Here is a 14,948-nt window from a genome sequence, read left to right on the forward strand (position 1 = left end):
AATTTTTTAAGAAGGAAAAAAATTCTTTACTTGTCTTTTAAAAAAGTCAACAAAATGCATTAGGAAGTGTTCCCAATTACACACTTCAGCCACATCAGCTGCTGTTTCTTCAGCTGTTTATATGAGGTTGAATAAATTTGACATATAATCTAGCAATAATTATTTCCATGTGTTTTATCCTTTCTACTATAATATTTCTTCATGTTTTTACTTTCATTTCAAAGGAATCAAAACTTCTGTGATTGCATTTTGGGCATATGCAGGGACATCTGCATGCGTCTCTGCCATCCTCTATTAAGTTTGAAGCCATTAGCTAATTGACCAAAGACATCAGCTTATTCCAATTCTATTGAACATTGGCTACTATGCACAGAGAAAACTGCAACATGAAAGCAATCTTTATTAGATATGAAATCCTCATAGGAGAGCAATGTTTTGAATAACATTAATGATGGAAAAAGCTTCTGTCAGAGTTTCTACCTTATCAGTCACAAAGAAAAAAAAATCTAACCATAAAACACAAACTCAAAGGAAACTAGATTTTATTGCTTCCATGTTCCCAAAAGTACTTGTTAACGCAGCTGCTGAATGACTTGCTTGCTTTCTTTACTTCTCTGTGTTTCAGCATTATCAGTGTTAAGGACAGGAGTATCTGCTGCTATCTGCTGAAAAGGCATTTGGTATTAAACAGCCATTGCTGAGTCAGAGAAGAAAAAGCCCTGTAACGGAGTGGTCCCCAAGCTTTCTAGCCCAAGAATTCCTGTATCCTTTTCTTGCAGGAGGCACCGTGTCCTACCAGGCATTCAAGTTTTAACTGAAAATACCTTTGCATTAACATGGCCCAGTTTGGGGCTTTAATTTGGGAATCAGTCTAAGAGAATATAAGCTCAAAGAATAACGAATGCACAACATCGGAAGCACCAGTGCTAACTACCATTGTGTACAAGATTCAAGTTTTCACTTTGGAGACTTGTAGAGATTACTAAACAAGTGCAGAGTATTTCTCAAAGTGGATCTCAAAGTGGATTCATGGCAATGAGCTGTAAAAAAATTAGCATAAATCCGTGCCTATTGGGTTGATTTTTCTAGTGCTTCAATAGAAGCTCAAAATCAGGTTCTTTTTTGATGTGTCTCACGTGGGCTCTCTTACTGCTTCCAAGTTATCTCTGGTCCACTGTGCTGATTTATAAAAATCATTTAAAAGCAGATATCTAAAATCATTTTCTTTTCCTTTCTGAAAACATTAGCATCGCTGGCACATAGGCAAGACAAGCCAAAACCCTGGGATGCTGCCTGCATGTAATTAATCAGTGTGACTTAAGCAAGGTCAGCATCTGGCTGCTTTTAATTTAAAATGCTTTTATGGAAGACAAAGGAATTGACAGCTCTTTTTTTTCATGTGAGATTAGCAAGCCCACAATTATCTGACACCTCTAAATAACCCTTCCTTTTTCCTGTCCCACTCACCGTTTGTTGTGAGCAGAGGTAGCAAGTACTATTTGATTTAAAGGTTTTCACTGGAAAATGCTGGTTTGTCAAAAAAAAAAAAAAAAAAAAAAAAAAGCTTTATTCATGGAAGAGGGTTGGTTTTGATGCATTCCCAGTGACACCCTGGCAGAGCTAATGGGGATGGAAGGCTTCCAGAACGTGGGCTAGTCCTAAACAAGCAGGCTACCCCAAACTAGCACCACCTCCAGTTTTTCTGGATCCACAAATCCTAAGCCATCTTGCCACACACTAACCTGGATTCACAACAACTGCCTGGGGGGTTGCTTATTTTTCTTCTTCCAGATTTCCCTCTTGTGGAAAATTTCAGGTTTCCCACTTTTCCCTCAAGAACAGGACTTAGCAATGTGGAGGACCAGGTGTAACAGAAACGCTGGACGCCAACCAGCTCTACTTCGGATAGTTTTAAGGTAAAGCACTCAGCATTTTGTTTACTTCAGACCAGAGAGAGCTGAGGAGCGCTCATCTTCTGCTACCCTTTCTGAAGATTTGCTTCTGTCTTGAGGGCAATAAATGCTAAACCTGCACCAACAAAAGCTGCTCCTGCTCTACAGAAACAAAGCCCCTCTCATCTCATAATCTCCCCAGTGCTGTCTGTCTAGTTAGACCGAAGCAATTTCAGCTGGGGACAGTGTGCTAGGGGGAGGGGAGGAGGCTTATACTTTGCATACTACTCAAAATCTTGTCTAAAAAACCTAAAGCCCTACATAGGTGCTTAAGTTGAAGCCTGCAAGTAATGTTATTACGTCTCAGGGTTTGTGAGACTGTGATTTATTTTTAGAAAGAAGTCAGCACTTCCTGGAGATTAAAAATAACTCACCTATAATAGTGTCTTCTCTGTGGTAATGATATGATCTTTGAAAATTGTATTAAAATATTATGAGAAGAGGTATTTTAACAAGTCTGGGGAAGATAAACCACACTTACTGATCTACTGACTCCCCGAAACACAGTTTTAATCAAATGTGAACTGGTTTTTGGGTCAGAAAAAAGCTGTACTTTTCTACTGGAGACTGTGTGTACAGTTATCAGGGTTATACCATCACAGACGGTCATATCATCTTTAAGGAAAAGAAAAAAAGCCTACTGCTAATCTGCCAAACTATTAGTGAAAATTTGAAAGTTTAAGTCTAAAACAATTTGCAAACTAACTAAAACAGGATAATAGAAGCTGCAAATGTGATGTGTATTCTGCACTGCAGTGATTCCCAATACTTGGGAGAAACTTGAAAAAACGTCAAAAATCAGTTTAACATTTCACACAGACAGTGTCACCACGTTTCATATCACATTCTTGTTCTCTTGGGGGAACGCAGTTCAAAGGGAGAAACACGTACGAAGCCGTTACTCCCCTTAGTTCTATTTCTGCTGGGAAGTCTCTGGCTGTTCCCAAGAATTTCACTGTTTAAACTCCGCGCCAGGTTATCACTGTAAAACTGCAGCACGTCAGCGGAAGTTGCCCAGGAGCAATGAGGCGAGACTTCCGCACTCACGTCTCTGTGGGGCTGCCCTGGCAGGCCCTTACAGCCAGAGGTACCTACAGGCTGTAACGACTGAGGAGTCAGTAACAGAAGCACCTTCTCCAAAATACTGCAGTAACTGGAGCCCAGAGGGTCATCACTGACAACTCCCTCTCTCTCCGGCGACACTCAGCAGGAAGAGAGAGGGCAGTAACGCTGTCAACACACTGGCTGCACTTCCACCCAAAGGGAGCTGCAAATACACTGTCTTAACTGCCAGTCCAGTCCTAAAAGAAGGAAATGGTGCTCTGATCTCACTGCAGCTTGGAAATAACCACAGAGACCATAATTTTCACTAGTCTTTTTCTTTCCTCTACAAGCAGCATCATTTTCTGACCCTAGGTCTCTGCTCCACCCCATCTTCCTTCCCAGCATTTCCCCACTAGCCAGAGAGAGTACTTCACTTCCCACACACCATAATTCCACCACCAGTATTGCAGCTGGACTGGCAACACCACCAATACCTGGTCTTGTGGGTTCCCCGGCCACACTTTTAGATTTAAAGGCAGCTTATAAAGCCTATGGGACCTTATGGAAGGAAGACAGACTTCTTCCTGCAAGGAAGAGGCCTTACAAGCTTTCTGCATCGTAAAACAATCCTAATTTGATTTATATCGAGCAACCAAGACTGTTCTTACAAAGTGAGTAATACAGCGATACTTAAATCATGGAAATAACATTACTATTTAAGCCTTGAAAGTCCTGCCATCTACTTATAATCCCATGTACTTTAATAACATTGATAACAGGTGAACAGAAGACCCTTGAAAGGAAACAGGTTGGTTTTTTCCTTACCCTGATTTTTGACTCAGTTTTCTTTCACTGTTGAGAAACATTGTTTCCTCCTCCATTTCTTGTTCCGTTACTACGTTATTTCCGAGTCTCTGTTGAGGATTTTGTTCCCATACGCCATCACCACCAACCACCTGCAACACAAGGGCATCTGCTCTTCCGATATTCTCATCCTCGGTAGTCAAACTGTCCAAGGGAGAACAGCCCCCAAGTTCAGATGATTTATGAAGGGGAGCTTCTAGCTGAAATTCTGCTCGAGTGTCAAGAATCGATTCCTGCACTACAACAGCTTCCAGTTCTTTGCCAGAATGTCCAGACTCTGATTCTGGTGTCTCTAATCTGACAGAAATTTCTTCCGGTGATATGTCACTGACTTCATTTTGCCCCAAAACAATCCAGCCCTCATCTTGCCCACAGTTTTCCAGCAAGCTCCTTTTATCGTCCAGTTTTTGAGGCATGACAGAAGAATTCTTCTCTGCTAAGTTAACAGAGTCCCATTCAGTCCCCCCAACACACTGGTCTTCCCTTTCATTTGTTATGGAGATCGGCTGAAATGTATCCGAGGAGCCTGGTGAAAAGCCTTCATGAGATTCTGTTTGTTGAGCTACATTAACTTCTTGAAATGCAAAATCACTTCCTTTTGTTTCAGGGGTATCCTCCCTTGAAGGTGTATTTTCTACCCCAGTAACAAGGATGTAATCCATCTCCAGTGAAGCTTGATCGCTGTACACCTGCATCCTCATATCTTCCTTACCCTCTGTACTTTTCAATTCAGAGCTCTCGGAGGAGTTTCTCGACTTATTCTCCCTATAAAGTGGGTCAGTGGCAGCTTCTAAAAAAGCAGACAGACAGAAACTGTTTTTAGTTTTCACAATATTATTTTAGTCAGCATGATTTCTTTAAATCAGTACAGTGGATAAAGCTTGTTTCAGTTTGCTTGCACAGCCTCTGTTAATGTGTACTTGAACTTTATAACATCACCATCATTATTATTACTGTTACGGATTATACATTAACACTGTGATCATTCCTACAGGACAAATGACTCAGCGTCCCATGTGCTAGGCCCTGTATAAACATCATAAATGATGTCACTGTTTCAATATTTAAAAGCTTTAGATCAGTCTAGAAGGGTGATGTTACAGGTCTTCCCGAAGTACAGAGTTTTGTACATCAGGGAGACACACAAGCTTGAACTTCACTCAAAGCCTCACCATTCAGCAGTAATACTCAAATATTTACTTCTTTCTTTGTCCTATGAACCTGCTCTGGAAAGAGTAGATTTCCTTACCATTGGGTGATCTTTTATCTCCACCTGGCGGTGAGTCGAGATCAGTTGTTTCTGCTTCATGTTTGATTCCTTTCAAAATCTCAGAGGCTCCTGGAGCTACTTTGGACTTCAAGAGTGAAGACACCAACACAGGATCTTCCTGAGGGCACTCTGTGGATGTGTCAGGCACCTGATTCTTGACACTGTCATCCTTGATCATTAGAGTGGCTTCTGCATCTTCACGAGGAGTAAGCACAGGTAAAGGCTTTTCCAAAGAAACGTTGTCACAAAATGGCTTCTGTAACAAGAGCTCATCCCTGGCACATTCTCTGCTGCCAGAGGGTCTGGCACCAAGAGATACGGGGGAAGGTGGAGTGCACATCACTGGCGACTGATCACTAGGTGTTCCCTGAAACACAGGAGCATCATTTTCAATTTTCTGTTTGGGTTCTTTTATTATGTCATCAACCAGCTGATTATTTGAGTCAGATTCATGGTCTTCATTATCACTAGACAGAAAATATCTGGGGAAGAATATCTGTTTAGCACTTGATTCCCTTTCTGCTCCTTCACTGCCCACTACTGTCCATGTGTTCCTTCCAGTGCATGTGCTTGGTGGGATATTAGTGGCAGATGTGTTACTGATGTTATGTTCTACCCCACTCTCAGATCCATCCAGGGATTCATCTGCCATTTCTAATTCATCACCAGTTATTGCTGTATGGTCAATATCAGAATCTTTTCCAATTTCAACCAAGGCACTCATTTCTTTTAAGCTCTGTTCTGGCATGTCGGGTAGAGTGAAATCAGTGGGAATAAAATGTGTTTGGGAGTTCACCGTTTGAGCCGAATCAAGTGGTGTTTCTTGACAGCTTGCAGGTGTATGACCTTCATGGAATATATCTTTCAGATCTAAGCACGTTACCCCTAAAACTTCAGTGGGGATCTTAACTGAGTCGATTTGCTCAGTAATAAGCTTCCTTTCTAGGCCACGTTCTTCCAAAATTGCAATTGCATAAGGCTCCTGAGCATTAGCAGAGATTAGCTGATAGGATTCATCGATCTTTCCTTGATCACAGTGCTGGGGACTGTCACTTTCAGACTGTGCCTCCAACCTCCGCATTGCTAACTGATACTTTGATTCAAAATCTGCCTCTTTACTCATATCTGACAGTGTGCAAATCAGCTGACTATCTTTGTCTTCAAGCTCCACCTCAGTCTGAGAAGATGGGAGAGAGGCGTGCCTAGCATCATACTCCTGGCACACATCTGGACTGCTTGATGCCTCTGAACTATTGTCTTGGTCACAGTGACTTAATATATCAGGATTTTCACTGTCTCCTTTCAAAGTGAAAAGCTGCTCAGCATTAGTCCACAAGTCAGGCTCCACTGAAAACAGCTGACTACTTTCTTGGGTGTTATCCTGTAAAATATCTGGGATAAGTGCAGGTTGGGGAACTAATATATTCCACCCTGGACTTGACTTCTCTGTCATTTCAAAAGATAAGTCTTCCACAGTGGAAGCCCCTGGCAGGGAGTTGTGCACTTCTAATGTTTCACAGGCATCCAGTTGTTGTTCTTGAGGAATGAGACTTGCATCTCCCTCATTGTCATTTAGTTGAGCAAGTATTGTGTTTTCTTGAACTAATGTATTTGACATACTTGGTTCATAATCTTCTGAAAAAGGATTCTGTGGACTCAGTTGATCTCCCTCATCTGTGGGAAAAGGCTGCTCTTTGAAGTCCCTTCCTTCTTTGTCCAGTATGAAAGGATCAAATTGTTTGAACTGTACAGTATCTTGATTTATTTGACTATCGGGAATATTCATAGCCTGTGCTAGCCTTTCATTTTCTTCTTCACTGCAGTATAGGTGGGGAGCCTGAATTCCCTCATTACTTGGATCAGTGAAATGTGCATCTTCTAGCTCTTCATTTGGTATAGGTGGTCCCCAAGAGTCCTGCTTACTGTTTATGAACTGGTTTGCTGCAGGAAGACTTGAAGTAGAATATTGATCTTCCATTGGCTTTTCTTCACAAGTTTGTGAATTCCACCATTCTGAATTATCATCTGGAAAACCAAATGTTTCTACTACAGACTTTGGTTCAAATCTTAAATCAGCTTCCAATGACATATTCCACATATCCAAAGCTTTTGAAGAATATTCTTCTTTATCAGCAACTGCAAAAGTCGGTGTCATATCTTCATTCACTTGATGCCAACATGAGTCTTCTGCGGTACCCGTTTTTTCACCGAAAATAGTCTCTTGAGCTTTCTTCTTAAGTGCTGCCCAGTGCTGTAAATGTTCAGAAGCCTCATCAGACTCAGTTATAGTCAAGCCATCCTTTGATATACTCCCAGCTTTAATTGTTTCAGGATTCTCATTTAAGATGCTTACCTGGACCTCCTCTCCCACCTTAGTTTTTGCATGTAAATTGTCTTCATCCATTTCAGGATTTGTTGCATTGGATTGTGCATAATCCTCTTCAATTTCAGATGCCCTGTGCTTATTTTTTTCATATGCAGAATCTTCATTAATCACTGGTGGACATATATCTGAATTCTCTGAATCCTCATTTATTTCAGGACTTGACAAAGAAGATACAGTATCATCATCTACATGGGCATTCCAAAAATCTAAATTTTTAGGAACTTTGTGTTCAGTGCTTGTTTCAAGCCCTTCTTGACATTCACTCCCAAATTCTTTTCTTTCATTAGCCTCCTCAAGTCTTTTTTCATTTGTAAAATCCCACATATCTCTACTCTCTGTATGATGACTAGTAACTGGAAGGTCTACCCATGCATTCACAGATGCATCACTTAAATCAGGACTTGTTCCACTTGAGTGTGTATAATCATTTATAGAATCACTCCACATACTATCTTCTTCCAAATAACTTTTGATCTGTATATCTTTAGAAACGCTACTTGTGGTGTTTGCCATTTCAAGGACTTCACTTGCCTCAGGACTTGTTCCAGGAGATTGCAAATCTTCACCTGGCTGTGAATTCCAAGCAGTTTGGGGAAAACTATCATGAAGTGTCACACATTCCTCTCCAAAAAGGTTATTAGCAGATTCTAAATTTTCAGAATTGTCATTTCTCCCAGAATCTGTGTCACGTGAAATTGAACTTTCAACCACAGACATATCTGTAATATCAGGAACACTGACATATCCAGCAGAAGGACTTTTCTGAAATTTAATTTGTGGAGACTCATCTATGAAAGATTTTTCATGAATGCTGCTCAGTTCTGGGCTATATTCAGGAGACACTAACTCAGAATTACAAAGGCCTAAATGATTAGGAACCACATCATATAAGCCCTCTTTCTCTTCTCTCTGCATTTCTGCTGCTTCATTCATCAAAGGAAGTGATGTGGCTAAGTGAGAACCACTGTTCCCAGAGTCACTGCAGATGCCTACATTTCCAGGCATTTTAGAAGATTTATCTTCATGATTATCACTACCTCTATCAGAACTTTCAGAGATGTTCTCCATCTCAGGACTTGGTGCATCATCTATCACTGTAGTCTCCTTTTCACCTTTCTCAGAAAGTGGCTGTGATGTTTCACAAGAACTGTAATTTTGTGGCTTGGAGTCATCAAAAGATTCATAATTTCTATCTTCCTCAGAAGCACTTGAAGAAGATTCTGCACCGTTCTGTAATAACTCTTTCCTCTCTTCCTGACTGACTGAATTACTGTCATTGGAAAATGACACATTCTCTCTGTCTAAAGCTTCCGAACTAACACTATTCTGCAATTTTTCTAGTGAGCTGGGAACTTCACACATTGACCTGTTTTCTTCTGAATCAGCATTACATGAAGATTCACTATCATCTTGCACTGGTTTGTTAGAAATGTCACTAAAATTTTGTTGTCCATCTGTCTCATCTATCCTCTCACATTCCTCTTTTTCTTCCTGAGAGATGGCAACGGTATTGTAGTTCCCCCAGGCTTCCTCACAATCCTGCTCTGTCTGTAAACTCCATGAGTTTGGCTCCAGCACTGATTGTTGACTATCCAGCTTTTCATCATCATCAACAGTGTTTTGTGCTTCCTCTTTACCAGGTATCTCACTTCCTAAGTCAAATGTTTTCAGGTTCAAATCGTTACCAGCACCTGAAGTTGTTGTAGATGTGTCTGCATCTTCTACTGGAACATTGCTCACCATTTCTACATTTTCAGATGTACATCTAGTATTTAATTCATTCTGTGGTGGTGACAAGTCATTCACTGTTTGACGGTATACTGGTGCTATTTTTCTGTTTTGAGAGAGAGAAAAGTTATTTTCATCAGTATTTGTCTCAGTTGAAAAATACTGATTAGCTGTTTGTTCCGAATTAAGCACAGGTGTACCAGTGGCAGAAAGAGCAGTAATCTCAGAATTTCTTTCTTTCAAGTGGGTTTCATTATTTAAGGTTGTGTTCCACATGGCTGTGTTTCTGGAGCTTGAAAAAGGCATGTTTCCAGGGGATAATGGTTCGTTACCTGCTTTCTCCAGTACTTCTGGTTCATCTAAATTCGAGTTTATGAATTTATCAGTAACTGCTTTGTCAAAATCTTTGTCCTCATTTTCTCTTTCATCTCCCACATATGTAGGTGATATATATGAGTCAGATGTTGAATAATTGGTGTCTAGTGGAGAAACAACTAAATCTTCACCAATGTTTGATGAGCTAAGGTCTGAGCACTTATATGTCAAGAAGGTATCTTCCCATGGCACCACTACTTCGGTTACTTCTTTCCTGATGTTTTTATCATATAAATTCCAGGTCTCTATATTTTCAAATTGTTTTGGTCTACGTTTAGGGCCAACAAATAGATTTTTTTCCTCTGTTTGTAACTTGAAATTGTTTTGCATATTGTTGACACTAGAATTTGTATTTTCAGATGTTCCATATTCTTCTATTGAATAGTATCTCTCTTTATCCCAGGCTTCTGGAGACACCTGAACAGGTGCATTTTCAGTCTCATTGTCTTCTATGATTTCTGAAGAATCTGATAAGCTATTTTTTGATATGGCCCATTCCTCAGGATTATTCACTGATTTTTTTTCTCTGTCCAGTCTGGGCATGTTCCATACATTTTCTGACGATTTAGCAATATCATCTGCATCAAACTTAGTCCAAACTTCGTAAGAGTCTCCAGCTAGCTGACCACCTTTCCCCTCACCAGTATACCACACATCTGATACCACAGGTATTGGCTGACTTGTCTTCCATGGGTCAGTAAAGTTCTCCAGCTCTTGCTCTGTCTCCACAAAAGAAGCAGTTTGCAAATGCGAACGTTCAGTCTTTTTCTCTTTGTTCTCTAGGTTCTGATTATCTTGTTTAGACTGATTATCCCACAGACCTGTCCTTGTGTATTCCATTTGCTTTGGCTGTTTTTGCAAGAATACAGAATCTGAGGCTCTTCTTTCAATATGTTCCCGTAACAATGGACTTGCTTTACAATCTTTCCATAAGATAGGGCTCTGAAATACAGATTCCTGCTCACTTGAACTCCATGTATCAGCACTTCTGGACTCTAGGTCAAAGCCATCCCACCAGCTCCCATACCTAACACGAGACTGAGAATAGTTTGTGCTATCCATTTCATTAATTTTTTTTACTACATCTTGTGGGAAAAACAAAGGCTGCCCATTATCTAATGGTGACGTTTCTACAAGACTGTTCATAGGAGTTGGTGGAATTCTTGAATCAGCAGATTTCAACATTTCAGATGAAGAGGAATCACCTTCAACTAAATCGATCAAGCTTGCAGTTTTCTCACATATATCTCCTGGATTCCCATCAAATTCAGCTAAATTGTCTTCCTCATTCGTTGTCATTAGTAAGTCAGTTGAATAATTTGCTATGTCATTTTCTAGTAGGTTTGCCTCATTGAGTTCTTTCTGCACAGTGGGTGGTTGTCCTTCTGATGAATCACTATTAAGAAAAAAGTCATCTGCTGGGGAACAGTCAACAGAACGAGAAGATGACTCAGATGGAGCTGTAACCATGGGTGCTAGATCAAAATTGAAAAGATCGAAGTTATCGCTATTGTTTCTAGACTGAGGTTTTTGTTCTTCTGCTATTGTACCTTCAGGAATAGGGCTATAGGAATCAAAACCAGGCAGAAGACTGTGATGGGAAGCAGCACCTTCTGCGACAGGGCTATCATCACTAAGAAAAACAGAGCTCTCCTTGGAAGACCGGCTGCTTCTAATAGTGGCCAATCCACTGTCTGGACTCACAAGATCTACATTAACATCAACGTGGGCTGGTATAGATCCATTGAGATCTTGAGGATTTTCTATAAAATTGACAGAACTGGGTTGTGGTTCTACATCAGAACCATATAACTCCATAATACCAGAAGATCCCTGTGAAAGTGGAGCACTCCCAGCAACAGCTTCAGTAGAAGAAGTTCTACTGTTTGATACCATTTCTGGTTGTCTTCTGTGTATAACTTCCTTAACTAGAAGAAAGATTTGATCACAGGTCACCAAAGAATTCTCTTGATGATAAATGAGAATTTGGTCACATCCACATTCTAGAGGATCCAGCTCCAAACAAGGATTCTGACATTCTTCTAATTCGCAGCAGATCTGTTAAAAAAAAAAATAGGATGTTTCAAAAACCGATGCAATAGTGGGTACAATGGCGCAGTACTGTGTACTTCACTGGGTAACACAGCCATGACTATCTGTGTTAATCTATTTCTTGGCCATTTTGCTGTAATAGTCTTTTTCTTAAACCTAAATAAATGAAGTATTAAAATTCAGGGTCAATACAAAATATGTATTATAGGATTAGCCAGAATATTTACTTGATATTATACCATTTGACTTTCAAGTTCACTTGTTCATCATTAAAACAAAATCTAAAGAAGTGTTTAGTTGCTGCGCTAAGATGTCTGAATCAAATATACAAAGGGTACAAAAGAAGAAAAGTATTTCTAGAAGGTGATAATTAGATTCATAAAATAGATTTATATTGATCCTGAAAGCAATAGGATCACTTAGCTATCCATCCCTAAAATCAGAAGTACTTAAGACTGAGAAAAAGCTGCAAGAAGTTGCCACAGTGGTAATTTCTTCCATTTGGGAATGAGTATCATGAAAAAAATGTACCTGTCTTTGGATAAACTGAAATCCTAGTAATAATTTGGCTTCACTTTAGAGCATAAATTCTTTAGAAATGAATACACTCACATAAGCGTTCTGGTCATCACCTTTTATAATGTGTTTGTTCATAACTCACTTTCAAAAACTCATTGGGGTAGATCACAATACAAACACAAAATAATACAAAACCAAGTCAAAACAAGTGGAAAAAAATTCTAGTTTAGCTAAATTGTAAATTCCTTTTTTCTCTTTCTGTATTTCTTGTGAGCATTTGCTCTTTCTGTTAGACTGGTCTGAAACAATCATTAATACTAGAATCTTTTATTCTGCATCACGTAAATAATACAGTCATTTCAAACAGCTACTCATCTGCCAGCCAGTTGTACCTACTTATTAGCCCCACTTAATTATACAACAGATTGCCATAATATTTTAAAGAATATTTTTTTCAGGAAAGACATTATTTGATTCTTCTTCCAGGTACTTACTTGATTGCCTAGCTCTAAGTTTTCTGAGTATACTGCTATTTGTCGTTTTGTTTGCTCCTCATCTGACAAATAGTTGGCCAAAATGACAAGCACATCAAACCCATATTTATCTATGAATGCTTTCAGATCACCAATGAGACTCCTGTGTAACACGCAGTCCTGAAAAATGACAAGAAATTAGATATTAAAAGAAATGACAATATATTTTCCTTGCTCTTTTCATCCAGATCTATGATGAAAAGAGCCAGAAATGTTAAGATAAATCAATGGCTGTAACTAATAACAGGATTCCTTTCATTTGTCAAAACTGCTGTCTGCTTTAAAAAAATAGCCATGTCTTGTACGAAGAGATTTTAAAACTAGTTTGCTTCACTGTGGCTGTTTCCATCCAATAAAAAAAAATGCACAGAATGAACGTAAACACCATATTCCTTGTTCCCATTCTCATTTACACTTTGATCAGAGTAATACAGAATCATTTAGATTTTGCAGCATAAACCATGCATCGCTCTTTCTGACCTGAGGGCATAATGCACAAAGTACAAATCTCTCTCTTCAATCCTCTGTTCTGACAACTGCCAGTGAAATAATGAACAAAGTCTCAGAATTTTATTCTTCTCTTTGTTTCTGCTATTTGTGTTTGAGATAATTTATTGCCATCTTCTAGCTAAGCACAATGTCATATGCTATAATAGTTTTTCTGATGCTGCCAAGCTACACTGGCCCTGAATAAACAGCAGTTCATCATGAACACAACACAACTGTATATGCAGATTGGCATGTTATCCCCCCACATCTGTCTCCTACCTGATAAATTACTGTTTTGGTTACATATATACAAATATTATTTATTAATCTGCTCAAATGTGTCCACAAAACGTGTTCCCTCCCTGTAAGTTAAACTTAAAAGAAAATCCTTGTCAAAATGTTTTGAAATTAGAAAGATTTTTTTTCTAGATCAAAGTTCCACTTTCATGTTTGCATAGTACCTAACGAGTTTTATGTGAACTTCATGCAGAGTACTGCACAAACAAAAGTTAGCTGTCAGTTTGCTGGTGGACATTCATATGTGAAATCTGAATAGAGGGTTGTGGTGAGGAATTATCATGAATAAGATCTGAATGTCCAAACAGGTTATATTCTTCTGAAGGCTTAAGTATTGGGTATGTTAGAAGAAGTACCAAAACATGCCTGAGCATACAGAAGTGACTGCAGTTACCCAGGCCTAAAAGCAATTGGGATAGTCACAACATATTGGAGTAAAAAACTTGAACTACAGCAGATTCAAAACCATCTGAGGATCCCTGATAGCTCCTCAGCTCAGCTGCCCACTCACAGCCAATTCAAGCAGAATGGGTGGTCAAAGAGAAGGACATGGTCCAAGCAAGGATCTAGTCTGCAAAGTGTTTTACAGCTGCCTACAATGTAAATAAATGGTAATTCTAAAAAATGTCCCAGCCTTAAAGCTACATGATGTTTTAGCTTCTATTAGACTTAGCTTGTATCAGCTTGAATCAAGAATTAGAAAGTTTCTGTTAAAATCATCTAATTGAACTGGAAGCCTAATAAAAGTGACAATGACTGGGGGAATTTCTGCCTTTGTACCAGCTAGCATTTGGCATTCATAAAGCAGTAGGTTGGGAAGTGCAGATAATCCTACTTCCTGCAGTATTTTGAAGCAGAATCTCTTAAACTTGCCCACATGGGAAGGGAAAACTCCCCTGCTACAAGCACTGCCAACTGGATAATCAATATACGCACACAGGGCAACTGGAGGCATATTTCTAAGAATTAAGGCTAAAAACCACTAAAGGCATCATAGAACCAGACGAGGAATAGAATAGAGCAAGATGCAACACTCCTGTGCTCGTAGCCACTTGGTGGCGGGGAGCGGTTAACACAGCAAGAGTGTGGCACCTTGCAGTGTGGCACCAAATGCCATGCAATCAAAGGTCAGTTCTCCCAGTCAGAGCAGGAAATAAAGAACTAAAAAGGCCATGGCAACGAGTCTGACAGCACTGAAGCCTGAATTTGCATTGTGTCCTGCTTTCTGCTAACTTGCATCATACAGCCAAGAGAAAACCCTGGAGAAGTGATACAGCAGTAGGTGACCCACTAGGTTGCTGCTGTAAGTGGGGAAGTCGTCAAATATAAATCCCTGCTGGAGTAGTTGGACTGAAGACCTTCACACTGTACCACGTTAAGGTAAACACTAACAGGTCTGTACAGCCTACATCGTTACCTGAACCAGCTACCTGAAGTTC

At 39.6% G+C, this 14,948-nt stretch overlaps 1 protein-coding gene across 5 annotated transcripts in view; it reads right to left on the reverse strand.

Annotated features, from left to right (window-relative positions):
- Nucleotides 1–14,948, reverse strand: part of LOC112983243 (prune homolog 2 with BCH domain) — a 139,630-nt gene that overhangs the window by 46,891 nt on the left and 77,791 nt on the right. For all 5 annotated transcript variants that reach the window (XM_064501911.1, XM_064501917.1, XM_064501913.1 and 2 more), the window contains exons 7-9: nucleotides 12,685–12,843; nucleotides 5,110–11,677; nucleotides 3,822–4,650 (exon numbers count right to left, since the gene is read on the reverse strand). In XM_064501911.1, the coding sequence (XP_064357981.1) occupies nucleotides 3,822–4,650; nucleotides 5,110–11,677; nucleotides 12,685–12,843 (7,556 nt within the window). The remainder of the gene's footprint in view (nucleotides 1–3,821; nucleotides 4,651–5,109; nucleotides 11,678–12,684; nucleotides 12,844–14,948) is intronic.

This window comes from Dromaius novaehollandiae, chromosome Z (assembly GCF_036370855.1).
Source record: "Dromaius novaehollandiae isolate bDroNov1 chromosome Z, bDroNov1.hap1, whole genome shotgun sequence".
NCBI lineage: Eukaryota > Metazoa > Chordata > Aves > Casuariiformes > Dromaiidae > Dromaius > Dromaius novaehollandiae.